General features: G+C 45.5%; 1 protein-coding gene across 3 annotated transcripts in view; it reads left to right on the top strand.

The window, feature by feature from the left end:
• The first annotated feature begins 497 nt into the window (after positions 1-497).
• Positions 498-27,131, top strand: part of LOC141122559 (asialoglycoprotein receptor 1-like) — a 74,481-nt gene continuing 47,847 nt past the window's right edge. Inside the window, exons 1-6 of one of the 3 annotated variants that reach the window (XM_073611985.1) lie at positions 498-651; positions 4,882-4,933; positions 6,334-6,416; positions 12,888-12,920; positions 20,099-20,209; positions 26,016-26,057. In XM_073611985.1, the coding sequence (XP_073468086.1) occupies positions 6,383-6,416; positions 12,888-12,920; positions 20,099-20,209; positions 26,016-26,057 (220 nt within the window). In that variant the 5' untranslated portion in view covers positions 498-651; positions 4,882-4,933; positions 6,334-6,382. Of the gene's footprint in view, positions 652-4,867; positions 4,934-6,327; positions 6,417-12,887; positions 12,921-20,098; positions 20,210-26,015; positions 26,058-27,131 lie in introns of all 3 variants that reach the window. The other 2 variants (XM_073611983.1, XM_073611986.1) reach the window with 2 other exon arrangements.

The following is a 27,131-nucleotide window of genomic DNA, read 5'->3' as shown; positions in this document are numbered from 1 at the left end:
GCCAAATTTCCTGTTTCACCCTAACTATGGATCTAACATGAACCATGGTCTGAAAGGTGTAGTCTTTAAAGCAGACCTTCCATCTCAATAGCAAGGTCCACTTATTTAAGGTGCCACCTCCCTAAAATGCTACATAAAATTAGCATAAAAGTAGCATAAAATTAGCTGTGGGGTCTTCCATATAAGTAGGTGACATTAGCCTCCTGTCGACAAGATCCTGGGGAATGCAGAGTAACCCAAATCTCATAAGATTCTGTCAACATTCTCCAAGATCTGGCTGGCCAACCTGCTAGCATTTTATTAATATAACTTTAAATTGAATCTTCTGACTCAAGTTATAGATCTCACCATCCCAACCCTTTTCCTCCAGCCCTGTCCAAAAGCTCTTTGTTCATTTCAGTGTGCAGACTGCACTACTGATATCACTGACTGCTGAACACGATAGTCATAGATTTCACTTTGATGTTTCCAACTGATAAAAAGTATTTTTTACAAACCAGTGAGGTTGAAATTACAAGGGGAGGAGAGAAAGTTTATGTCCAAGACAGGAAATGTTTTGTGTTATTGACTTATTACAGGGACGGACGGATGGACAGGAGGAATCGGGGTGATCAGGGTGTCATCCAGGAATCAGATTGCTGCACTTTCCAGGTGGGATGTGACTCTAAATTCTAAAATGAATTTCATATAATATATATATAATATGTATATATAATAAATATATAATATAGTATATATTATATTATATATATAATATATATATAATATAGTATGTGTGTATATATATATATATATATATATATATATATATATATATATATATATATATATATATACTGTTTGCATATTTTAGCTATTTTGTAACCATTGTAATATTATTTGTAGCTAGCACATAAGAGAGGGGACTTTTTATTATTATTCAGTCAGATTTAGGATTAAATTGAATTTATATTTAAGGGTCGGAGCCCATATTAAAGTCCACAAATGGTGTCCATACATGAACCATTCTAGTAAGTTTACCTAGAACTGTATGGAAGTCTAAATATCTATAAGATCCAATGTGGTCCTGATCTGGATGAGGTTTTAGGAGACAATGAATAGATACATTATAACAATTTTAATTACAATTATTAGATAGTAGATTGTAGAACTGACTACATTATTACAGTCTAATCGTATGATACCTTATTACAGTCTGGTTACATAGTTAGTCAGATTGAAAAAAAGACACAAGTTCATCTAGTTCAACCAAAAAATAAAATAATAATACAACCCCATATACACAATCCTTCACCCACAGTTGATCCAGAGAAAGGCGAAAAAAAACTCCCAGCAGAGCATGATCCAATTTGCTCCAGCACGGGAAAAAATTCCTTCCTGATCCCCCGAGAGGCAATCTGATATTCTCTGGATCAATTTTACCTATAAATGTCAGTACCCAGTTATTTTATGTACATTTAGGAAAGAATCCAGGACTTTCTTTTTTTATAGCAATCTACTGAGCCGGCCAGAACCACCTCTGGAGGGAGTCTATTCCACATTTTCACAGCTCTACACAACTGTGTAGAAACCTTTCCGTATTTGGAGATGAAATCTCTTTTCCTCCTAGGTGTAAAGAGTGCCCCCCGTGCCCTCTGTGATGACCTTAAAGTGAATAACTCAACACCAAGTTCACTATATGGACCCCTTATATATTTATATATGGTGATCATATCCCCCCTTAATCTCCTCTTCTCAAGAGAGAATAAATTCAGTTCCTCTAATCTTTCCTCATAGCTGAGCTCCTCCATGCCTCTTATCAGTTTGGTTGCCCTTCTCTGCAATTCATCCAGTTTCCCAAATTATCCTTTTTAAAAACTGGTGCCCAAAACCATACTGCATATTCCAGATGAGGTCTTACTAATGATTTGTACAGGGGCAAAATGATATCTCTCTCTCTGGAGTCCATACCTCTCCTAATACAAGGAAGGACTTTTCTCGCTTTGGAAACCGCAGCTTGGCATTGCATGTTATTATTGAGCTTATGATCTACCAAAACCCCCAGATCATTCTCCACTATGGATTCCCCTAGTTGTACTCCCCCCTAGTATGTATGATGCATATTCTTAGCCCCCAAGTGCAGAACTTTACATTTATCTATATTAAACCTCATTTGCCACATAGACGCCCAATTAGACAGTGCATTGAGGTCGGCTTGTAAATTGGAGACATCCTGTAAGGAGGTTATTCCATTGTATAGCTTGGTGTCATCTGCAAAGACTGAAAAGGTACTTTTAATCCCAGACCCAATATAGTTTATAAAGGTATTAATAAGTAAACATCCCATCACTGAACCTTGGGGTACACCACTGATAACCTTAGACAATTAAGAATCATTAACCACTACTCTCTGAATTCTGTCTTTTAGCCAGTTTTCTATCCATTTACAAACTGATATTTCCAGGCCTGTAGACTTTACCTTACCCATGAGCCGTGTGTGGGGAACTGTGTCAAACGCTTTAGCAAAATCCAAGTATACCACGTCCACAGCCACCCCTCTGTCCAAGTATACCAGGTCCACAGTCACCCCTCTGTCCAAGTATACCACGTCCACAGTCACCCCTCTGTCCAAGTATACCATGTCCACAGACACCCATCTGTCCAAGTATACCACGTCCACAGCCACCCCTCTGTCCAAGTATACCACATCCACAGACACCCATCTGTCCAAGTATACCACGTCCACAGCCACCCCTCTGTCCAAGTATACCACGTCCACAGCCACCCCTCTGTCCAAGTATACCAGGTCCACAGTCACCCCTCTGTCCAAGTATACCACGTCCACAGTCACCCCTCTGTCCAAGTATACCATGTCCACAGTCACCCCTTTGTCCAAGGTTTTACTTACCTCCTTATAAAAAGAAATTAGATTTGTTTCACAACTTCTGTCTTTCGTGAACCCATGCTGTCTCTTGCTTAAAATATTTTTTTCCTGCAAGAACTCGTCTGTGTTGTCTTTTATTAAACTCTCCAGTATCTTCCCAACTATAGAAGTTAAACTAACAGGTCTATAGTTACTTGGTAAAGACTTTGTTCCCTTTTTAAATATGGGCACCACGTTGGCCCTACACCAATCCAGTGGTACCATTCCAGTCATTAACGAGTCCCTAAAAATTAGAAACAATGACATTGAAATGACAGAGCTCCATTTTTTTTTAGGATCCGTGGGTGGATGCCACCTGGTCCAGGTGCTTTATCCTTTATTCTGTCTAAATATTTCTGGACCATATCACTTTTGAGCCATTGTGGATCATTCGGGGCTGTGTCAATACCACCCCCATTATGGACATGAGCTCCCCCATACTCCTTTGTATACACAAAGCTTAAGAAAGTATTTAATACATTTTCCTTCTCTTTGTCCCCAGTCACCCGCTCTAGATTATTTTGTAATGGGCCTACATGCTCAAACCTGACCTTTTTACTATTAATATATTTGAAGAATTTTTTGGGGTTTGTCCTACTATCTTTTACAATCTGTCATTTGTTTAGATTTTTTGCATCTTTGATTCCCTTTTTACATATTCTGTTATATTCTTTGTAACAATTAAATGATGATAGTGTTCCTTCATTTTTAATTTTTTTAAAAGCTTTTTTTATTATTTATAGTCATAGTCATGGTTGTATGATACATCATTACATACTAGTTGTATGATACATTATTACAGCCTGTTTATATAATACATTGTTACACGCTGGTTGTATGATACATTGTTACACTCTGATCATATAATACATTATTACACTCTGATCGTATGATACATTATAACAGTCAGATTGTATGATAATTTGGACATTCTTCCTAACCAATAGAAAGTCTCAGCAGGTCCAAAGCCAACCTCTACTTTTGCAAAAAAACCTTAAGATCCTTATGCCGCATACACACGAGTGGACTTTCCAGCAAACTTTTCCCGGGGTACCGAAGTCCGTCGGACAATTTGATCGTGTGTGGGCTCCAGCTGACTTTTTTTTCTCAAAAGTTTGCCGGACTACTGCCCCATACACACCGTCGGACATTCCGACAACAAAATCCTAGGATTTTTTCCGACGGATGTTGGCTCAAACTTGTCTTGCATACACACGGTCACACAAAGTTGTCGGAAAATCCGATCATTCTGAACGCGGCGACGTAAAACACGTACGTCGGGACTGTAAACGGGGCAGTAGCCAATAGCTTTCATCTCTTTATTTATTCTGAGCATGCGTGGCACTTTGTGCGTCAGATTTGTGTACACACGATCGGAAATTCCAACAACGGATTTTGTTGTCGGAAAATTTTATATCCTGCTCTCAAACTTTGTGTGTCGGAAAATCCGATGGAAAATGTGTGATGGAGCCCACACACGGTCGGAATTTCCGACAACAAGGTCCTATCACACATTTTCCGTGTGTACGGGGCATTAGATTTGAAACATGTTTCAAATCTATCCGACGGACTCGAGTCCGATCGAAAAGTCCGCTCGTCTGTATGCTAGTCCGACGGACAAAAAAGCCACGCTAGGGCAGCTATTGGCTACTGGCTATGAATTTCCTTGTTTTAGTCCGGTCGTACGTCATCACGTACGAATTCGTCGGACTTTGGTGGATTGTGTGTAGGCAAGTCCGTTCATTCAAAAAGTCCGTCATAAAGTCAGCCGAAAAGTCTGCCGGGCAAAGTCTGCCGTAAAGTCCGCTCGTGTGTACACGGCATTACACCAATTCAGCTGTCTGTGTTATTATCTTTATTTTTATCTACTGATTGCATTACAATGTGTGGTGTGTTTTTTTTTTTTTTTTTTTTTTTTTTGCTGTTGGTCATTTCTAAATGTGAACGTTTTGATCATATACTCAGATCTTTTTCTCCAGATTTGTTACAGATCGATGAACGCCTATTTGATCAACCTCAAAAAATAAGCAGGTGAATGTTTTTGAACCTTCCAGCCTAACATGTGGCCAGCTTAAAACCCATATTGAAGTTTAGTATTCTGAACTGTTAAATGTATATGTATGTGATGTATTTAGTATATACAAGTTATAGCTTTCAGCTTGTACATTTCAATCAGAAAGTGTGTGTAATCTTCATTCAGAATTCAGTTCTATGCTGCTTTTTTAGTTGTACATAAAATGTGATGCATCATGTACCTGACCACAGGACAGAGAGGCGAGAATAAACAGTGTTACTTTGTATCTCTCTATCTCCTGTCTGATCAATGTTTATAAAAAATGTTACTTTGTATCTCTCTATCTCCTATCTGATCAATGTATATAAACAGAGTGATACAAAGTAACATTGTTTATAAACATTGATCAGACAGGAGATAGAGAGATACAAAGTAACATTGTTTGTATCTCTTGTCTGATTAATGTTTATAAACAATGTTACTTTATATCTCTCTATCTCTCCTTTTAAAAGTTGTTGGTTTGTTATATTTTTGTGGTTAATATAGTGTCGGTTCTTGTAACCTCTTCTGGTTTGGCTTGTTGTCCTTGTCTTTAGATTTCTGTATCAAAATAAATACATATTGAACTGCTTAAAGCGGGGGTCCACCTACATCAACCTGAAAAAAAAAATATTAAAAGCCAGCAGCTACAAATACTGCAGCTGCTGACTTTTAATAAATGGCCACTTACCTGTCCCAGGGTCCAGCGATGTCGGCAGGCGACGCCGAGAACCCGCTCGGTTCTCGGCAGCTGCCGCCGCCATCCTAGGTGAGGGAATCAGGAAGTGAAGCGTTGCGGCTTCACTTCCCGGTTCCCTACTGCACATGCGTGAGTCGCGCTGCGCATCGTAACTGGTCCCAGCTATCTCCTGGGAGCTGTGTGTTTTCCAGGAGACAGCGCGGAGGGACAGGAAGAGGCATAGGCTCCCATGGGAGTCTATGCCGGAAGTGGATGCAAATACCTGTCTTAGACAGGTATCTGCACCCCCCTGAAAGGTGCCAAACGTGACACCGGAGGGGGGGAGTGTTCCGAAAAGCGGAAATTCCATTTTTGTGTGGAACTCCGCTTTAACCTTTGGTGTGGTGCTATTGCTCTCCCTATACATTCAAAGAAACAATCGACAGCAGCAAATTAATAATCAACAAATACCAACAATTAAAAGCAAAAACTAGTATCAAACAACTACCATTAATTTACAAACAACAAGAGCTACCATCATTACCAACAACAACAAGCTATAAACAACACCAGTAACATTACTACTACTACTACTACTACTACTAATAATAATAATAAAAATATACTTTTGTATTTTATGCACCTAGAAAATGTAGCATAGTATCAGGTAAACTCATCTTTGTATGTTCCCAGTATTAGAAGACGCGGATCACACGGCATTCGGAATTCCATTTGTACTCGGTGCACAATGAGCAAAACAGAAGATCTGGAGATGGAGTCAGGTAAATCAGAGCTTTGATCTGTTCATGAAGAATGCTGGTTTTGGATGGAGTGAAGAGACAATAGAACCACAAGGACAAAAAATAAGAATAGTTCTGGGGGTTTAGCATTATCCAGTTGCCTCTAGAAGTTATATTTGGACTAATTATCTGGATTCCAGGATAGTAGCTTCTTCACACTAATGGATATCTACTATCTTCTTTGTATGTTACAGCAAAAGTCTAAGCTTGAAGCTTCACACTGAAAGTGAATTGTCCAGCCACAAATTTATTCCGAAATAGTGTAAAAGATTTTTTTACAGAGTCCATGCATTTCAAGGGCAAGAAAATAACCTCTTCATCGGGGCTTAAAAAAAAATAATTGTGGTTTTTGAACCTGGTGTTAGGCAACTTTCCAGTTTCTCCTGTGAGCTTAGAGCTAAAGGGTCTTCTCAGACTCATAGTTGTTCCCATCAGCTGTAGAGTAATGAGTCTTCTCAGACTCCGAGATGTTCTCATCAGCTGCCAGGTAACGAGTCTACTCACATACCCCCTATCTCAGGGGTGTCAAACTGGCGGCCCTCCAGCTGTTGTGGAATTACAAGCCCCATCATGCTTCTGCTTGTGGGCGTCATGCTTGTAACTGTCAGCCTTGCAATGCCTCATGGGAATTGTGGTTTTGCAACAGCTGGAGGGCTGCCAGTTTGACACCTGTGCCGGGATTGGTCCTCAGAGCAGGAAACACCTTACTTAAACCTCATCAGCCTCTGCCCTTGCGATTGTGTTAGTTTTCTGGCTCACTATCTCTCTCCTTGTCTGACCCAGCTCTGCTGCGACCTGTAAGACCTTGTAGTGCCAAACCAAACAAGAGCAGAGTATGCTTCCCCAATTGGGGCTCAAGAATAAGGGTACTGGCATCAGATATTAGTCATCCAGAGGTGGCGACAAATGAAAGTTTGAGATGCTGCTCTCCCATCCTCATCCATGTGGATGTATGTGTGTGTGCGTGTGTGTGGAAAATGGCCTCAGCCAGTGCCGCTCCACTGACCATGGCCAGTGACGCGTTTTGCCCCACCCACCGGGGCTTAGTCAAGGAGCTCTATGACTAAGACCCCAGCGGGTGGGGTGAAATGCGTCAAGGCATGGTTAGTGGAAAAGCACTGAGGCCATCACACACACACACCACACCCACCCACATGGATCGGGTGGACACAGCTTTGCTATTTAATTGGATTCCCTTGTTGCTGATCTTTGCCTTGTAACTGGATTACTCTGTGGATTGATGTCTGAACTTGACCTTGGATTGTTAAAAGGACTATATTTGCTTGCTACCAACCCTGATCTCAAAACTGTTTTTGGATGTATACATGCTTGCTACCTTATCTGAATTTGGATTGTCCTAGGATTCCACTACCAACTGCTGTCTACTGCCTGACCAGCCTTAGGACTATGTGTACCCTTTGTTGTTTCAGTTGCTCAGTCCCTGTGCCATCTGACCAGGAACTATAGCATCATAATCTAAAACCTGGGGGTATCCAAGTACTGGTAGACCTGATTGCCTTAAAGTGGTTGTAAAGGCGGAAGAAGCATTCTATGCAACAAGGTAAAAAAACCTTCTGTGTGCAGCAGCCCCCCTAATACTTACCTGAGCCCCATCTCCACACAGTGATGTGCACGAGTGCCTTGGCCGTCCGGAACTCTCCCTCCTGATTGGCTGAGGCACAGCAGCAGCGCCATTGGCTCCTGCTGCTGTCAATTAAAGTCAGTTAATTAGCCAGTCGTGGTGGGGGTGGGGACGAACCGCAGCTCCATGTCTGAATGGACACACAGATGCTCGGCTCGGGTGCCCCCATTGCAAGCTGCTTGTCGTGGGGGCAATCGTCAGGAGGGAGGGGCCAAGAGAGGCAGCGAGGGACCTGAGAAGAGGAGGATCGGGGGTGCTCTGTGCAAAACAATTACACAGAGCAGGTAATATAACATGTTTGTTATTGTTATACAAAAAAAAACGAGACTTTGCAATCACTTTTAGGGAACCAGCCAGAGTTCCTGACCTAAGCATTTGGCTGTGTGTTATACCTGGCTGGTGTACAAGCACAACATCTGTCAGCAGCAACAGAATTGGCATACACCGATCTTTTTCTTAAGCCCTAATAAAGGGGATGTGCTCTGACCTCTGAAACACATTGCATCTGTAATAAAAATATATTTTTACTCAGTTTTGGAATAACTTTTTGCCTGGACTGTTTCGTAGTACCGCAGGGCCTCCTGCCCCTTTGACCACTGTCAACTGATATTTTTCTCAATCACGGAGATTCTTGGTCCTGGCACTTTTTTTGGTGTGTGTACGCTGCCTGTATTACAAAAATGTAGTGTACACTCCCAACCCACTTCTGTTATCAGTAAGATGCCAAGAATGGAGCCAGATGCCTTCCATGCATAGTGCTCCCTCCCATAGGATCCTACTATTTTATCTCCCCGTGTCCTTTTCCTCATAGGTATACCCTCAGCCAGGCACACAATCACAGTCACTCCTTTCGCTCATTAACCAGTCTAGGGGTGTGCTTTTCTGATGCTTTATTGCAGAATTTGAACTTAGGTAGGTGTAGGGTAACTGTGGTATACTATAGTAACCTTAAGCAGTAATTTGAGGACAGTAAGCTTCCTCCTGAAAATCTGAGCACAAGCAAATATTGGACTGAGCTATACCAGCACACCACGAACAACGCCCCCTATGAGCAACACTGATTCTAGGCCATAAGGGGTGGCAACAGCACACAGTCTCCGGGATCCCTCACACCAGTCTGTACTCACTAATGCCCTTGGATAATTGAATGCCTACTTTCAATATCTTCCAGACACCTCTCCAGTCATACCAGACTAGATCTCCAGACGAAAGTCCCTCGGTCAGCTCCAGCACATTTTAGCAGAATAGCCCCCCCCCACAGCTGGGACCTCCATGAGCAGCAGACACATGGCAGGCCTGCCCCGAAGGGCAGCAGACCTCCAAGCTGTGATCTTCTTCTCCTAGGACAAGACCCCTCTTTTTTCCAAACCCCAGACAATTTATACTCTCTCCAAGCCACTGTCTGGGTACCTCTCCCCAGGGATTTCCAGGGCTTCATAAATATTCAACTGTTGATTTGCCTCTCCCAGCTCCCTACCTTCTATCTAGAATCTTTCCAGATAGACAGGGGGATGCAGTCAACCTTGCAGCCAGTGAGACACAGAACAGACCAAAATTTTTACACACAGCTCAACTGATTATAGTAGGCCAAGAGTTAAATTGACCTAACCTAGCGCCTATCCAGGAGGGTGATACACATGTCCAAAGATAGAAAACACCAAACTGGAAGAAGCGGGGTAGAAGATGGCAGGAATGGTAGATTGGGAATGGTGATCATGGAATTCCCAGCACCGGTGAAGGGTAAATCAAGAAGTACGTCTGCCATAATGTCCAAGTATACTATACATGAATAGAGCTACTGCTGCCCTCCACTCTACATTTTTGCTTTAACCACTTCAATACCGGGCACTTTCACCCCTTTCCTTCCCAGGCCAATTTTCAGCTTTCAGCGTTCTTGCACTTTCAATAAGAATTGCGCGGTCATGCAACGCTGTACCCAAATGAATTTTTGATCATTTTATTCACACAAGTAGAGCTTTCTTTTGGTGGTATTTATTCACAAATCAGTTTTTTATTTTTTGCGATATAAGCGAAGAAAGAGCGGAAATTTTTTAAAAACACAATATTTTCTACTTTCTGTTTTTAAAGAAATCCAACAAAATCTATTTTTGTCGTAAATTTAAGCTAAAATGTATTCTGCTCCATGTCCTTGGTAAAAAAATCTCGTTAGCTGTATAATAATTGGTTTGTGTGATCACGGACAGATGTACGCAGATGATCATGTACAGATGTGCGCAGATGATCATGTACAGATGTGTGCAGATGATCATTGGGACATATGATTTTACTGCTACATATGTGGGGACAGGTATTTTTACTGTGTGGGGACGTGTGTGGGGACACTATTTTGGGGATATTGTGTGTTTACATGTGTGGGGACACTGTGCCGGTGATCAGTGTGTAAAAAGCTATAAGAACAGCTCATACTCACTGATCACCGGCCAGCTGCAGCGATCCGCTCTCCTCTCCTTAACTGACAACTTTCGTGTGAGGAGAGGAGAGCCAATCGCCTAGCAACCAGCTCTCTATTTACATCACATGATGGCTGTGATTGGACACAGCCATCATCTGACCAGGAGGGCCAATCACAGAGCCCTCCTGCCGATCGGAGATGCGCCGTGTCCGGGTAACAGCGCATTGGGATCGCACCACTGCGTGTGGGCGATCCTTCTCCTTCTGAGGGACGTTCCTGAGCGTCTACTCAGAAGGAGGAAGTGCCCACCCGGCCGTATATGTGTTGTGGCCGGGTGGGAGGTGGTTAAAGTATAACTGAAAACAGACTTATTTTTAGTTTTGGATGGAGTGGAGGTGTATTAGAATCCCTGTTAGTCTTTATTGTTGTCTGTGCCCCCCGTTAAGGAGATCCCCCTCTCTATTTGTCGTGTTTACCATTATTACTGAAAGTGAAAAAAATACCCAAACTTTGTGTGGTCACCAGAACAGAAATTGAGGGAATTGAGGGAGCCAATGGGGACACTAGTTCTGGTGACAACCAGGGACAACCGGGGATTCCCTCACTTTGGAGATATTTCCTCTTACTTCCTGTTGTAGCTATGGAATAGACAGGAAGTGAAGGGAAATCTCCCCAATGGGACACATTATAGGTGGGGTGAAGTGTGGTGCAGAGACAATAATTCACACAGGCAGGTGCAACAGAACTTGCATTGAATGAATGTAGCAACAGTTCACAACAAGCCCGGTGGGACAGCCAACCAGCCAGGTACACTCACAGTTCAGTAGTGTGACAGGGTGGACTCAAGTTGGAATGACAGCTTCTGGTGAGAGGGGACCAAATGCAGCCTGGCCATCTGGTCCCAATTGGGAGTTGGTCAGAAAAGATGAGGCCCTACGCTTACCCTCCTAGTCTGGAACCTTTCCCTAGCGCTGTTAATGTCCCTTACAGAAGTGGTACCTGTCCCTACTCTGTTCTCCCGCCAAAGGGCGCCAAAACCAGGAGCCAGGGCCTTAAGTAGGCTTTGCCTAACCCAAGATGGCTGCTTGAGTCAAATGTGGCAGAAGCATCCAATAGGATAGCTGCTCCAGTGACCCAGGAAACCATAAGTGCTGCACAAACTGTTGGCGCTATATAAATCCTGTATTAATATCAATAATAATAATAATAATAATAATAGAGGAAACTGTTGGGTATCTCTGCCATAAAACTGCTTCCCAAGTTCTGGAACACAAGATCCGCAAGTCTGGCTATAGTTACCCCAAGAACTAGGCAATACCAGTTTTGGAGTAAACCAGAAAAATAACAGTTTATTTGAACAAGAATACAGACTTTTATACACTTGAGTAGGAGGTTCCTCCCTTCTGATCAGAGTACCCTAACAATACAAACTGTAACCAGAAAGATAAATTAACATGAGCTAATTAACTAGTCATTTAACCAGCTTAGGTGACTTTCAGGTCAGACTTGCCGTCTTCTAGCTCAGAATACACATTATCATAAGTATAAACACAGAACACCTTCAGTCAATAGCAGGAGACCTACTTTCAATAAACATATTAAGGCCGGGAGCCCCCGACAGGCGACTGGCTGATGACATCAACATCAGCTATGGGTACCAAGTTGGCAGAGACCATCATGGCCTTTTTAATAATGTCTTTTTGCATTACATAACAGAACATCTTCCCAAATGCTTGCAGCTTCCTCAAATGCCAGGGCCCATAGTCGGTAAGCAAGAGGCTAGCATTCAGTCCCCTCCAAAAGCCTCTGTCCTGGGTGAGTCTATCACACCTTGTTCCTCGTGATTTCCTTTCCAGCAACAGTGCCACTATGGCCGAGTGCCACCTGCTGTGGAGAAAACAGACAGCACCTGCCTACAACCTGACAGGGGTTATACCCATCCAAAATATAAAGAAAAGGGTTTCCCTTTATTTCTAGTTTAAGTAGACAAAACACAACCACGCCATAAGACACGTGTATTCCATTTTTAACCAAAGAATGTATTAATGACCCATGGACAATGAGTTCTTATAATATCAGTATTGATGTCTTATAGAGGTTATAATTCTTATACAATCAGTTTGTTACAGAGATAAAAGATCAGCAGCTCTGAGATGCAAAAATGCTTATGACACCTTCCAGCCAGGGTTTAGATTTACTTTAATAAACCTGAATCAAATTTAAAGGCCGTTCCAATCAAACTATCAAGATGGGATCTATGGTGCCGAGAGATATTGAGTGGAGGGTTCAGACTGGCACTCAGAGAGAACCATTATATCTACAATGCATTGCTTGAAAACCCTTTCTGGAAATTGAAAAATGTTTGGAAATCTATATTAAGGTCTCTTTTTATCCTCAGATGCAATGATGAAGAATGAACCAAGTGATAACGGTGAGTTTTTTCATATGATAAGCATCTTCCTCTCTCATCTTTACCACCGAAGAAGCCGCTGTTTCTCAGGCCCCCTCTTCCAAGTCCCAATGGCTCTCTGGGCAGCCCCACATTCTCCGACACACCAGTACAGAAGGGTGAACATTTATTGTAACAACAACTCAACATCCAAAAGAATGGAAAGCAGCAATAAAAACTTCAATCAGTAAATAAAAACAGTTATGAAATTACTGTATAACTTAATAAAGAACAAACGGGGGCGATGACTTTACCCCTAATCCCTATACTAAGGGAAGTCCTAACTAAGGGGTAATACAAAGAAAGGGGTTTGACCATCTCTGGCTATCCCTCTCCCACTAGCCAGTGCCCATATCCAGTGTTGGAGCACTCAAATGTGAGCGCCACAATCCTGGGCGTAAATCTCCAAACAGTGTCCAAGCAGGCAACACTGTTCCTTTAAATAATGTGCAGAGTTTATGGCCAGCAGCCTCTCGCCTTCACATAAGATGACAACTTGCCTCCAGGCTCAGTGATGCCAGCCGTGGTGACATCCTCCCCATGACCAGGCAGCAACACCAGGCTTGGCAGTAGCATTCCCAAAGACTAGGAGATATCACAGACTCAGGCTCTCTGTGTCTACAACAATGTGGCAAATCATTCAATAGGCAAGCCCAGAAGTTGTATCTTTCCTTTTCTTCTTCTGCACAGTCCTGGTATTGCTGGGATCTGTAGTGCAGGCTCAGTTTCCATGGGACAACATCCTACAGTAGTCATAGCTCCTCCCAGCAGGCTCTGTCCTTCCCAGGATGCACATCAGTTCAGTTTCCTCTTCCTCTTTGTGTTCCCAGGTGGTGGGCGGGGCTTCCTCAGGCTGAATACACAGCCCTACAGCAGCTGTGCGCTATTTCTATATTTTCTCACACACACAGCCGCTCTGACAGCTGGAGGGTAGGTTTGCCACCTGTCCTGGATTCACCCGGACAGTTCGGGTTTTGAATCATGTGTCCGGGTTTGAGGTGGGCTGAAACCCAGACACATTATTCAGACTGGACTGTGGCTCCCCAAGTAACCAAGATAGTCACACACAAATCTGTTGTGCACCACATAACTACTCTACTTGGGGCACCCAAAGGTGACCCAGGCTCAGTGGCATTGGGAGCGGGGGCTGATGGTGGCTGGAGCCCCGAATGGGTCCCCAAAAAGCCCCGGGTCTTGGGCATACACAGTTCTATTATTAGCCCCGAGCGCCGCCGCCGAGCGGGGGACCGATCTGACCCAGAGCGCGGCTGAGTGACATAGCAGGTCCCGCCTTCTGGAGCCTGCAGCGCCTATGATGGACGTCCCACTGGTCCAATGTGAGGACCGCAGGACATGTGACGTCCATCCTAGGTGCTGCAGGCTCCAGAAAGCGGGAATTACAATGCAGCTGCCGCACCACTGTGAGAAGATCCCCACTCGGACGGGCGGCTCTGCTCTCCTGTCCTGTCATCATGGCTCTGGCTCTGGGTGCCTGGAGTGCCTGCTGTCTACTCTACTGTGATGGGCGCGCCGCACACTACGGCTGAGCTGCAGGAGGAGGCCACGTCACCTGAAGTCTGGTCAGTGTAGGTCAGTGTGTGTCAGGTAGGTCAGTGTGCATCAGTGTATGTCAGGTAGGTCAGTGTGTGTCAGGTAGGTCAGTGTGTGTCAGGTAGGTCGGTGTGTGTCGTGTATGTCATGTAGGTCAGTGTGTGTCAGGTAGGTGGGTGTAATGGTCAGTGTGTGTCAGGTAGGTCAGTGTGTGTCAGGTAGGTCAGTGTATGTCAGTTAGGTGAGTGTAATGGTCAGTGTCTGTCAGGTAGGTCAATGTGTGTCAGGTAGGTCAATGTGTGTCAGGTAGGTCAGTGTGTGTCCTGTATGTCAGGTAGGTCAGTGTGTGTCAGGTAGGTCAATGTGTGTCAGGTAGGTCAGTGTGTGTCCTGTATGTCAGGTAGGTCAGTGTGCGTCAGGTAGGTCAGACCCCCCCCCTGGTGCTGGGCTCGGACTTCAAGCTGAAGCCCCTTTTTTTTTTTTCCACCTAGCATTGCCCCTGCCCTGGCTGCTAAAGTGTTCGGGTTTGGCTTGAAGAAAAGGTGGCAACCCTACTTGAGGGAAGAGGAGATGTTGGGATGGTAGCATTAGTAGTAGCCTAGTCCGTGCTGCCAACCAGAGCAGTACTGTAGACCGGGCAGCAGCAGACCAGGGGCTACACATACATACATACATACATACATATATATATATATATATATATATATATATTACTGTATATAGCAGTGTCCCCATAGGGCTTGCTGAGTGTTGACTTCTTAGGCCTCCCTCTGATTACCTGCAGCCAGTTGCTAAGGGTTTTCACTTTGGTTATTAGGGGTTTCCACTTATTCCCCCCCTTACTCCCGCTTGCTCATTACTCAATGACCAGTCCAGGATATTTGTGTTTTTGTATTTTATTTTGGAACTTGGATGGGAGAAGGGATGAGTGAGATACTCCAACTTGAACTATTCACAATGGATAAGGACAACTCTCACTTGGCCTCACCAGAAGATTTGTGGAAGCAGACACACTGATCTAAGCATACAGCCACATGTATGGAAGGGTTAAGTCTTCTTGCTCTCACTGACAGCAGACTTGATGCACTACATTATCTTCAGGATACTCTCTAGCATCCCCTTTACTGACACCCGTCCACTGACTCTTCCAGCTGATAGGGGCGGCCCTCACAAGACAGGCCCCAAAAACAAAGATCTGTACTCACAGTAGGCAGAATCAGATCCTCCCTGGTGTCTCCCTTCCAGTCAGCTCTGCAGGACCTCTGATTTCAGCTTCTCTCTGACTTCAGGTCCTTGGATCAACCACCCTAGGCTGCACAATAGAATCCACGGAGGAGAGGTAGCCACCCACTCCCTCCTGGACCCTGCTCTCCAACTCTCCTAACCCTGAGCACATGTACCCTTGGCATTTGTACAGTATCCCAGCATGCAATGCAGCACTTCTCCTCTGCCAAAAGCCAAGGCTGTAACAATGCCTGTCCACTCACTTGCCAAGGCCCCTCCCACTGTTCAATATAACTCCCTATTGAACCAGTGGGGGACAGTCAGAACAAGCTTAACTGCACCTGAGTACAATGAGCAGACCTAACCAGTAGATCCTGCTCTCTGGTAGGTAGAGAGCACTCTAATGGCGCGTACACACGGTCGGATTTTCCAACGGCAAATGTGCGATCGGAGCTTGTTGTCGGAAATTCCGACTGTGTGTAGGCTCCATCAGACATTTTCCATTGGAATTTACGACAAAAAAATTTGAGATCTGGATCCGTTGTTGTAAATTCCGATCGTGTGTACACAATTCCGACGCACAAAGTTCCATGCATGCTCGGAATCAAGCAGAAGAGCTGCACTGGCTATTGAACTGAATTGTTCTCGGCTCGTCGTACGTGTTGTACGTCACCGCGTTCTTGACGTTCGGAATTTCCGACAAGATTTGTGTGACCGTGTGTATGCAAGACAAGTTTGAGCCAACATTCCTTGGAAAAAAAACATGGATTTTGTTGTTGGAATGTGTGATCGTGTGTACGGGGCATAAGTTTTACCTGACTGTCTTCCTGGTAAGCAGAAAGACCAAAAAATTATACTCTCTTCTAGCACCTACCTAGGAGGGTGCTGCATATACCGTATGTGTGTATATATATATATATATATATATATATATATATATATATATATATATATATATATATATACACTGATCAACCATAACATTCTGACCACCCACCTAATATTGAGTAGGTCCCCCTTTTTCCAGCAAAACAGCCCTGACCCATTGAGGTATGGACTCCACTGGACCTCTGAAGGTGTGCTCTGGTATTAGGAGTCCAAGTCAATACTTCAATCTCATTAGTGTGTTCCTGAAACCCTTCTTATTTCTGGGGTGTGGCAGGGTGCATTATCCTGCTGAAAGAGGCCACTGCTAACAGGAAATTAAGGGCGTACTTGGTCACCAACAAAGTTTAGGTAGGTGGTACGTGTCAAAGTAATATCCACAAATGGCAGGACTCAAGGTTTTCCAGCAGAAAATTGCCCAAGCATTACACTGCCTCTGCCGACTTGCAGTGGAGGCTGGTGTTTTTTTTTTTGGGGGGGCGGCAAATAATCACCCCCTAGGTTGGCTGGTGGCACCCCCTGCTCCCGCCGGTGGGGTTACCCACCGCATCCACCCAGACCCTCCCAGGAGTGGCGGTTGGTCGTCACCCGGGCACTTGCCCCATCTAGGTTCCAAGCGGGCAGCACTGCGGCTGGCATCTCTTCTCCTCCTCTGCATCATGGCAGCTTCCACCGTGCGTCTCATCCCTCCTTCACCTAGGCATCCAATAAGATTGCCTGTCCTTTCAGCCAATACAGTGACGGGTCTCACGACCCGCTTCCTGATTGGCCAGGAGGAGGATCAGTGTGAGAATAACAAATATTCATTTGCTATTCTCACACAACTGGGTAGACTCTGCGCCCGGAGCCCACCTTATTTTGAAGCCTATTAGTGGCTCTGGCTCTAATCATGTACTTCAAAAAAACACTCCCCCATTGGAATCCATGCATCTGGTGCTCTAAATGTAGATTAGGGGGCCGGAAGCATGGATAGGGGCAGGGCCCGTTCACCCCTAATGGACGGGCCACCACTGCCGACTTGCTTTCTTCCCATACTGCATCCTGGTGCCATCTCTTCCCCAGGTAAGTTACTCACAAGCACCCGGCTATGCGCATGATGTAAAGAAAAGTGATTCACCAGGCCAGGCCACCTTCTTCCATTGCTCCGTGCTCCAGTTCTGATGCTCCTGTGCCCATTGTAAGGGCATTTGGCTGTGGACACTGGTGAGCATGCGCACCCTGACTGGTCTGCGATGCTCTGTGTGCTCTGACACCTTTTTATCAGAACAAGCATTCAATTTTTTAGCAACTTGAGCTCCAGTAGCTCTTCTATTGGAGTGGACTACACAGGCCAGCTTTCCCCCCCACCTCCATTAATAAATCTCCCCTCCCCACCTCCATTAATGAGCCTTCGCTCTCTACCTCCATCAATGCGCTTTCCCTCCCAACCTCCATTAATGAGCCTCCCCTTCCCATCTCCATCAATGAGCCTTCCCTCCCCACCTCCATCAATGAGCCTTCCCTCCCCACCTCAATCAACGAGCCTTCCTTCCCCACCTCCATCAATGAACTTTCCCTCCCCACCTCCATCAATGAGCCTTCCCTCCCCCACCTCCATCCATAAGCCTTCTCTCCCCACCTCTGTCAATGAGCCTTCCCTCCCCACCTCCATCAACGAGCCTTCCCTCCCGTCTCCATAAATGAGCCTTCCCTCCCCGTCTCCATAAACGAGCCTTCCCTCCCCACCTCCATCAATTAACCTTCCCTTCCCCACTTCCATCAATGAGCCTTCCCTCCCCCACCTCCATCAATGAGCCTTCCCTCCCCACCTCCATCAATGAGCCTTCCCTCCCCCCATCTCCGTCAATAAGCCTTCCCTCCCCCCACCTCCATCAATGAGCCTTCCCTCCCCACCTCCATCAATAAGCCTTCCCTCCCCACCTCCGTCAATGAGCCTTCCCTCCCCACCTCCGTCAATGAGCCTTCCCTCCCCACCTCCAACAATGAGCCTTGGCCACCAACGACCCTGTCAACGGTTGGCTAGTCACAGTCATCTAGACATTACAGTTTGGTCCTTGTCAAAGTCCCTCAAATCCTTACCTTTGTCCATTTTTTTCTGCTTTCAAAACATCAACTACAGGGGCAACATTATCACTTGCTGCCTAAAATATTCAGCCCACTTTCAGGTGTCATTGTAATGATATTTACTTTACCTGTCAGTGATTACAATGTTATGGTTGATCGGGGCATATAGGATATAGCAACCAATGTGAATCGACCCTTGTGATGTTCCTGCCTATTGCTTTGACAATCCAAGTCCAAAATGAGCCCTTTCCTTCCCCACCTCCATCAATAAGCCTTCGTCCCCACCTCCATCAAAGAGCCTTCCCTCCCCACCTCCATCAAAGAGCCTTCGTCCCCACCTCCATCAATGAGCCTTCGTCCCCCCCTCCATCAATGAGCCTTCCCTCCCCACCTCCATCAAAGAGCCTTTCCTCCCCACCTCCATCAATGAGCCTTTCCTCCCCACCTCCATCAATGAGCCTTCCCTCCCCACCTCCATCAAAGAGCCTTCCCTCCCCACCTCCATCAAAGAGCCTTCCCTCCCCACCTCCATCAATGAGCCTTTCCTCCCCACCTCCATCAGTGAGCCTTCCCTCCCACCTCCATCAATGAGCCTTCCCTCCCCACCTCCATCAATGAGCCTTCCCTCCCCACCTCCATCAGTGAGCCTTCCCTCCCACCTCCATCAATGAGCCTTCCCTCCTCACCTCCATCAAACAGCCTTCCCTCCCCACCTCCATCAATGAGCCTTCCCTCCTCACCTCCATCAAACAGCCTTCCCTCCCCACCTCCATCAAAGAGCCTTCCCTCCCCACTTCCATCAATGAGCCTTTCCTCCCCACCTCCATCAATGAGCCTTCCCTCCCCACCTCCATCAAAGAGCCTTCCCTCCCCACCTCCATCAAAGAGCCTTCCCTCCCCACCTCCATCAATGAGCCTTTCCTCCCCACCTCCATCAGTGAGCCTTCCCTCCCCACCTCCATCAATGAGCCTTCCCTCCCCACCTCCATCAATGAGCCTTCCCTCCCCACCTCCATCAAACAGCCTTCCCTCCCCACCTCCATCAAAGAGCCTTCCCTCCCCACCTCCATCAATGAACCTTTCCTCCCCACCTCCATCAATGAGCCTTCCCTCTCCACCTCCTTCAATGAGCCTTAATCCCCACCTCCATCAATGAGCCTTCGTCCCCACCTCCATCAATGAGCCTTTCCTCCTCACCTCCATCAACAAGTCTTCCTAAGAGAAGTGCACAGAGGGGTGTACAACTGACCACACATGACATACATGTCAGTCATTCAGTAGTGATAGTGGTGCTATGCATGCAGAACATTGCTTCATAGGTCATCCAACCTTTACCCAAATGTCTTCATGTATGTATCTCACTACCATGTTGTAATCCAATTTCTGATGAAATATTCTGCCTTATCCTTAACCCCCTCTGTCTTTAATTATTCCAGGGACTCCGGCACCGAAGAACACACAATTTTGGGTCGTCCTCATCCTTGTGATTATTGTAGTGTTCATGTTCCTAATTTTGGTCTTCTTTACAATTCTCCAGTTTATTCACTGTGAGTATCGCTATTACATCTACCATCTTTATTTTCTTTGCCGGCTATTGGGAGGGGCCTGCAGGGTGCTGTACATACCTTCCTGAACACTTTCCAGCACCCGGCTTCAGTACTCCTCTCTAGAGCCCTCAGTCCTGATGCAAAAAGTGTGCTGGCTCTTGGGAGGAGTTATGCAAAAATGAAAATGCCATGATGGGTGTTCCTAAGCAGATTGTATATACATGCACACAGCCCTAGGCCCACATGTAATGTTCAGTAGGGATGAGCCGAATGTACCTGGGTTTGCAGCGAAGCAGGTTCAGAGAACTGAAACTTGGGTGCTGAATCTGCCCCGCTTTGAAATCAGGAGCAACTTTATTCTTTTAAATAACAAGTCTAGTGGATGCCCCGACCCCGCCGGTGAAGTGGCACATATGTACAATGTATGGAACGTACTGCTACAGCAACACTGTAGAAAGAAAAATGCTGTTTCTGGTAAATGACAGTTCCCAGTCGCTTACTTCTGTTTGTAAACAAAGTGGCCAGAATTTCCTTTATTTATTCCAGATACTTATCCATGTAGAGCACCCCCTTAAAGGAGTTGTAAAGGCAAAAGGTTTTATCTTAATGCATTGAGATAAAAAAAACTTTCTGTGTGTGGCAGCCCCCCCACCCCCAGCACACCCCTAATTACTTACCTGAGCCCCTTCTCTAGCGAAGTCCTCAAATGTCTAAGCCATCTGGAACACTCCACAGTTGCTATATCCAGCTCTACTTCTTCCTCCAGCACACACCTGCTTGCAGAACCCAGCTGGATTACTGTGTGAAGATCTGACAGTCACTCATTCAAATTAAAGGCAAACGCCCATTACAGGCAGGAACCCGAGGCCCCTTGGTTGTGTAGCAAGAATTAGTGTCCAGCTTGCACCATTCCTCCTGTGGCCACTGATTCCAGCACCACCTCCTCAGGCACTGCCAACCCACCTGGCCGCAACTGCCCCCCTCACTAACACTCCAGGCCAACCCCTCCACTACATTCCTCCAGACTGACACTCACCAGTCCACTAGGTTGACTCTCAGGAGACCCCCCACTATAAGGTGACCAGATTTTTAAAATGATATCCGGGGAAATATTTTTTTTTATTATTGTCAAATGGAAAATTATTTTATAAGCATATTTTCCTCAAATTATATATGCAGTGTATGTGGTATGTGTTTATGGAATGATTGTATGATATATTTCGTCCATGAGATAAAAAAAAAGATACTCAGAATTTTTTGGGATATGACTATCAAATGTTAAGAAAATAAGATAGAGAAAAAACTTTTCCATGCATATTTTGCATTTTTTTCTTAGCAAAAGAAGCGCAGAGGCATCTGAATTTTGGGGGTGCTATGAGGGTGCTTAAATAATTTTTGGCAGTGCTTAAGCACACCCAAGCACCCACCTGGCGCTGCCCCTGCCCAACACAAAACTGTCCTCAGTCCGGGGACTGTCGCCGGAAACCGGGGATGTCTGTTCACCCTATGCCACTAGTACTGACCTGCTCCTGCTGTCCTTTCTACTTGCTCCTGTGCCTCCAGGAAGAGCTTCCTCCATGTGCCCTGGCAGGGTCCTTCCAGCACCCTAGCCCCGGCCCGAGGTCACCCCCCCAGATTAGGGGGCACCCCTGAGGGCCACTGATAGTCTCCCCAACACTCAATCTTTAACCTGACTGCCCCTGCTGGCATGGCTCATGCCTATTTATGAGGTGGCCTGCCCCCTGCTAGCCCTTTACTGGGGATTAGCTTAGGCCCTCATAAATATGCCAAGAAGCTCCTCCTGACCTCCACCCACTATGTCTAGAACATTCTCCTAAAAAACAGGGGGTGGCACCAAAGAGGCTGCTAGGATGAGTCATCCAGTCCTGAGTCACTGAACCCTGACCCAGAATTAAAGCTCAGGCTTAGCCCTGAGCTGAACTACATTTTCCAACAATTCTACACTAACAAACCTAGCACACTAGAGGGTGCTACATCCAACATGAGGGTCTGGGATGGATGTCAAACACAAAAAATCAAAATTATACAATTTGTCTGGGATCTCTACCAAACTCTATGCCAGACCCTTCAAATCTGGTATGTGTTTTAAGGGGGAAGCCCAGCCAAAAAAAAAGAACAAAAAAGCTTAGGTCCCACCCACGATCCATAATAGACCCTTAGCCGAGAATGCAGCCTTGGTGGCCAGGAAAGGAAGGGGCCAGGTGTGTCCTCCCTTTCTGAATCATACCTGGCCACATGCCCTTAACATGGGATGGTACCTATTTCCCCCCCTGGCAAAGTACCTTGTCCCCAGATTAATAAGGAGAAGGGCCTCTTCAGGCAGGGGACTGAGAATTTAGAAGCCCCTGGAACAATGAGAGGGCCCCCAGATATGCCCCCTTCCCACAAGTGAATGAATATAGGGTAGTACTCCTACTCATGCACAAAAAAAATGTAAATAGCAAATAAAGACACAATTAGAAAAAAAAAAAAAGGTCAAGTCCCACAATGAAAATCCATAGTCAATCATATCATGCAAAAAAAAAAACTGACACAATCGGCTCCTGATGCTCATACTCTTCATATGACCTCTCCCTGGCCCTGCCACTAAAACAAGGAACGACATTATCCTGGTGCCATCATTGACCACATATCAAGGAACAACGTCTTCCTGGTGCCATCATTGTCCACATATCAAGGAACGACGTCTTCCTGGTGCCATCATTGACCACATATCAAGGAACGACGTCTTCCTGGTGCCATCATTGACCACATATTAAGAAACAACATCTTCCTGGTGCCATCATTGACCACATATGGACCAATAACCAGATTTGGCTCCCATTGAGTTCTGTGAGGACTGGTGCCATATTCTGTGTTTGCAAACTTTTTGCCTGGCTGATTAAAAATCCAGCGAACCAAACATTGCTGGTTTACTCATCACTGGATATATGTTAAGAATTGTTATTGCCCATAGACAGCAATGGTGAATCATCTGCACAAAGACAATCTGAAGAAGGAGGCAGACACTACTGCTTATCATGGGGCGGGACGACAAAATAATCGGAAAGGTTTTCTAATATTTCCAACGGATGTTCCCTTAAGAGTTGGCTGGTGGTCAACATTCTGCCCTCACAAGTGGGAGATTGTGGCCTTCTGCATCATATATAGGAGAGGTATTTCTACCTCTTCTATGTATGACAGCTTCCCATGTCACTGGTTCCTGATTCGTCGCTAGGAATAGTTGATGTTATCAGCAATCACTCCCATGTAAGCAGAAGTGTGAGGACATTATTGCCCAAATGTAGTCATTAGTGGTATTTGGGTGTAGCACCCTCTACTTAGGTAGGTGCTAGAGTTAGGATTTTTGTGAGTACAGGTAAATTCAGGCAGGCCTAGCTGAAAGCTAGGCCTGTTTGTTTTGATCTGTGTGGGCTGGGAGTGGCCTAGAGCAGCAGCTGGTGACTCACGGATAGCGTCACTTCACTGTCGCCTCCCTCTTTCTTCTGGAGGATTCTGGAGGAGAAGGGGAAGAAAGGTGGAGCTGTCTGGGGTGTCTCAAGGAGCCCTAACCAATCCCCAACTGTGATTGGCAAGGTGCAGGCCTCCTTTAAATACCCAGGGTTAGCCAAGCTAGGGAGGAGTTGTTGGGTGGAAGAACTGGAGATGGAGCACTAGGTTGTCGGGGCCTTTGATGGCGCTCCCCAGTTTGGGGGGGTGACCTTGGGCCTGGGATTCGGGTGCAGGACGGAGCCCTTCTGCAAAGCAAGGAGGATCTGGTCAGGAGGCACAAAGAGGAACCAAAGAGGACAACAGGAGCTAGTGTTGCCGGGCAAGTCTCCAGAAGGGAACCACCGGTCACAGCCAGGAGGGCTGGTGAGTGATAGGCACAGTCGGGAGGACTGGGGAGGCACACCTGAGAGGACTGAGAGTGTACAGTCTGGGATGGATGTAGAGCCAGCAGTAAGGACTGTGATATCAGGGGCAGGGGAGTCAGGCAGCTGCAGCCAGGAGGGCTGGCAGGGCCTGAAGAGGGCTGACTGGGAGTAGTAGTCCACCATAGGACAGCTAGAACTAAAGGACTTCCTACTTCTATTTTTGCTACATCAAAGGGGGCCGCGGTTCCTGCCTGCAAAAGGTGGTTGCTGAGGCCTGACTGAGTCAGTGTTGGACCTACCCATGTGCTAGCTGTGCCTGGAGTTAAGTGTTGTGCAGAAGAGAGAGAGAGAGAGTAACAGTCTGCAACCAAGAGATGTGCTGGAGGAGACTGGAGTAGTCAAGTGTGTATAGTTGTCCCAACTGATTGATATACAATCAACCAATTGCTTGTTCTACTGGGCATCCCCATATATTCCTGTCCCTATCCAAGTTTAAATCCCTCCAATAAATTTACATTGTAGCAAAGTGTCATTTCTTCAGTGTTGTCACATGAAAAGATAGAAGAAAATATTTACAAAAATGTGAGGGGTGTACTTACTTTTGTGAAATACTGTGTGTATGTGTATGTGTCTATATATATATATATATATATATATAAAACATTTTTTTTAGCAGAGGCCCTAGAGAATAAAATAGCGGTTGTTGCAATTTTTTATGTCACACAGTATTTGCACTGCAATTTGTCAAATGCATTTTTTGGGGAAAAATTTTAATTTATTGAATGAAAAAAGAGCATAACACAATGTACCAGTATAACCCAATTTATGTGTAAAATATGAAAGATGATGTTATGGCAAGTAAATAGATAACCAACATGTCATGCTTTAAAATTGCGCACGCTCGTGGAATGGTGCCGAACTACGGTACTTAAAAATTTCCATAGGCGACATCTAAAAATGTCTACAGGTTACCAGTTTAGAGCTACAGAGGTCTAGTGCTAGGATTATTGCTCTCGCCATAACATAAGCGATACCTCACATGAGTGGTTTGAACACTGTTTACATATGTGGGCGTGACCTATGTAGGCATTCACCACTGCCTGCGAGCACAGGGGGAGGGGGGTAGTTTACATTTTTTTTTTTTTTTTTTTTACTATTTATTTTATTACATTTTTCTTTTTTTACACTGTCCCATAAATTTATTTATTTTTTTATCACTTTTATTCCCGTCATAGGGAATATCACAAACCTTGCTTTGTGCACTGATCCAAACCATTTGGTGGAGGGGGGATTATGGTGGGGGGGTTGTTTTTCAGGGGGTTTAGCTTGGCCCCTTAGTTCCAGTGAAGTGAACTCTTCAGGCATCAGCATACCAAGACATTTTGGACAATTTCATGCTCCCAACTTTGTGGGAACAGTTTGGGGATGGCCCCTTCCTGTTCCATCATGACTGCCCACCAGTGCACAAAGCAAGGTTCATAAAGACATGGATGAGCGAGTTTGGGGTGGAGGAACTTGACTGGCCTGCACAGAGTCATGACCTTAACCCCATAGAACGCCTTTGGGACGAATTAGAGTGGAGACTGTGAGCCAGGCCTTCTCGTCCAACATCAGTGCCTGACCTCACAAATGCACTTCTGGAAGAATGGTCAAACATTTTCCATAGACACACTCCTAAACCTTGTGGACGCCCTTCCCAGAAGAGTTGAAGCTGTTATAGCTGCAAAGGGCGGAGCCAACTCCATATTGTACCCTACAGACTAAGACTGGGATGCCATTAAAGTTCATGTGCGTGTAAAGGCAGGTGTCCCAATACTTTTGACAATATAGTGTATGTACAGCTCTGTATATTTAGGCTTTCTATATACATATACTATGGAATATATACTGGGGGACATCCTCTGATATTATTTTTGTTTCCTCTTCAGATGGTAATCTCACCGAGGAGCAGGCACTGCTGAAGAATAGCGGTAGGCAGAGAATCCATTATCCGATCTCTTCTATAAATTGCCTCTCATCGTATGAAGTCATAAAGAGTTTTCAGAAACTAAACTCTGCTGTGACAATTTGTGATTTTAAAGGACCGTCATGATTAAAGTCCTCGGAGAGGCCAAACACAACAAACCAATGGCACAAAGTCCAATGGCACTGATAAAATTGATATTTTGATATCAATTGATGTTTTATTGCTTCTAAACTTATTGTGTGGAAAAAAAACAAATAACTTTTTTTTAATAGTCTTTATTTGCAGTCACGTAACCACAAATTCTCTGTGGTAGAGCCTTTGCTGTACAGACGGTATATACGTACTTCCATGGATGGAGGCATGTACTATAGGGGCAGTGCTCTTGTAGCTTTTGCACTTCAGGGGTGGAGGCATGTACCTCAGGGGCGATAGGCTTGTACCTCAGGGGTGGAGGCATGTACCACAGGGGCGATAGGCTTGTACCTCAGGGGTTGAGGCATGTACCACAGAGGTGGAGGCATATACCGCAGGGGCAATAGGCTTGTACCTCAGGGGTGGAGGCATGTACCACAGGGGCGATAGGCTTGTACCTCAGGGGTGGAGGCATGTACCACAGGGGCGATAGGCTTGTACCTCAGGGGTTGAGGCATGTACCACAGAGGTGGAGGCATATACTGCAGGGGCAATAGGCTTGTACCTCAGGGGTGGAGGCATGTACCACAGGGGCGATAGGCTTGTACCTCAGGGGTTGAGGCATGTACCACAGAGGTGGAGGCATATACCGCAGGGGCAATAGGCTTGTACCTCAGGGGTGGAGGCATGTACCACAGGGGCGATAGGCTTGTACCTCAGGGGTGGAGGCATGTACCACAGGGGCGATAGGCTTGTACCTCAGGGGTGGAGGCATGTATTACAGGGGCAGTGGGCTTGTACCTAAGAGGTGGAGGCAATGCTTTTGTAGCTCTTGTACCTCAGGGGTTGAGGCATGCCCTATAGGGGTGGTGGGCTTGTATCAAAGGGGTGGAGGCATTAACCCCAGGGGAGTACTACAGGAGCAGTGGGGTTCCTCCTACAAAGT

Source organism: Aquarana catesbeiana, linkage group LG01 (assembly GCF_042186555.1).
Source record: "Aquarana catesbeiana isolate 2022-GZ linkage group LG01, ASM4218655v1, whole genome shotgun sequence".
NCBI lineage: Eukaryota > Metazoa > Chordata > Amphibia > Anura > Ranidae > Aquarana > Aquarana catesbeiana.
The sequence above is the reverse complement of the archived record's forward strand: the minus strand, read 5'-3'. Positions and strand labels throughout refer to the sequence as shown.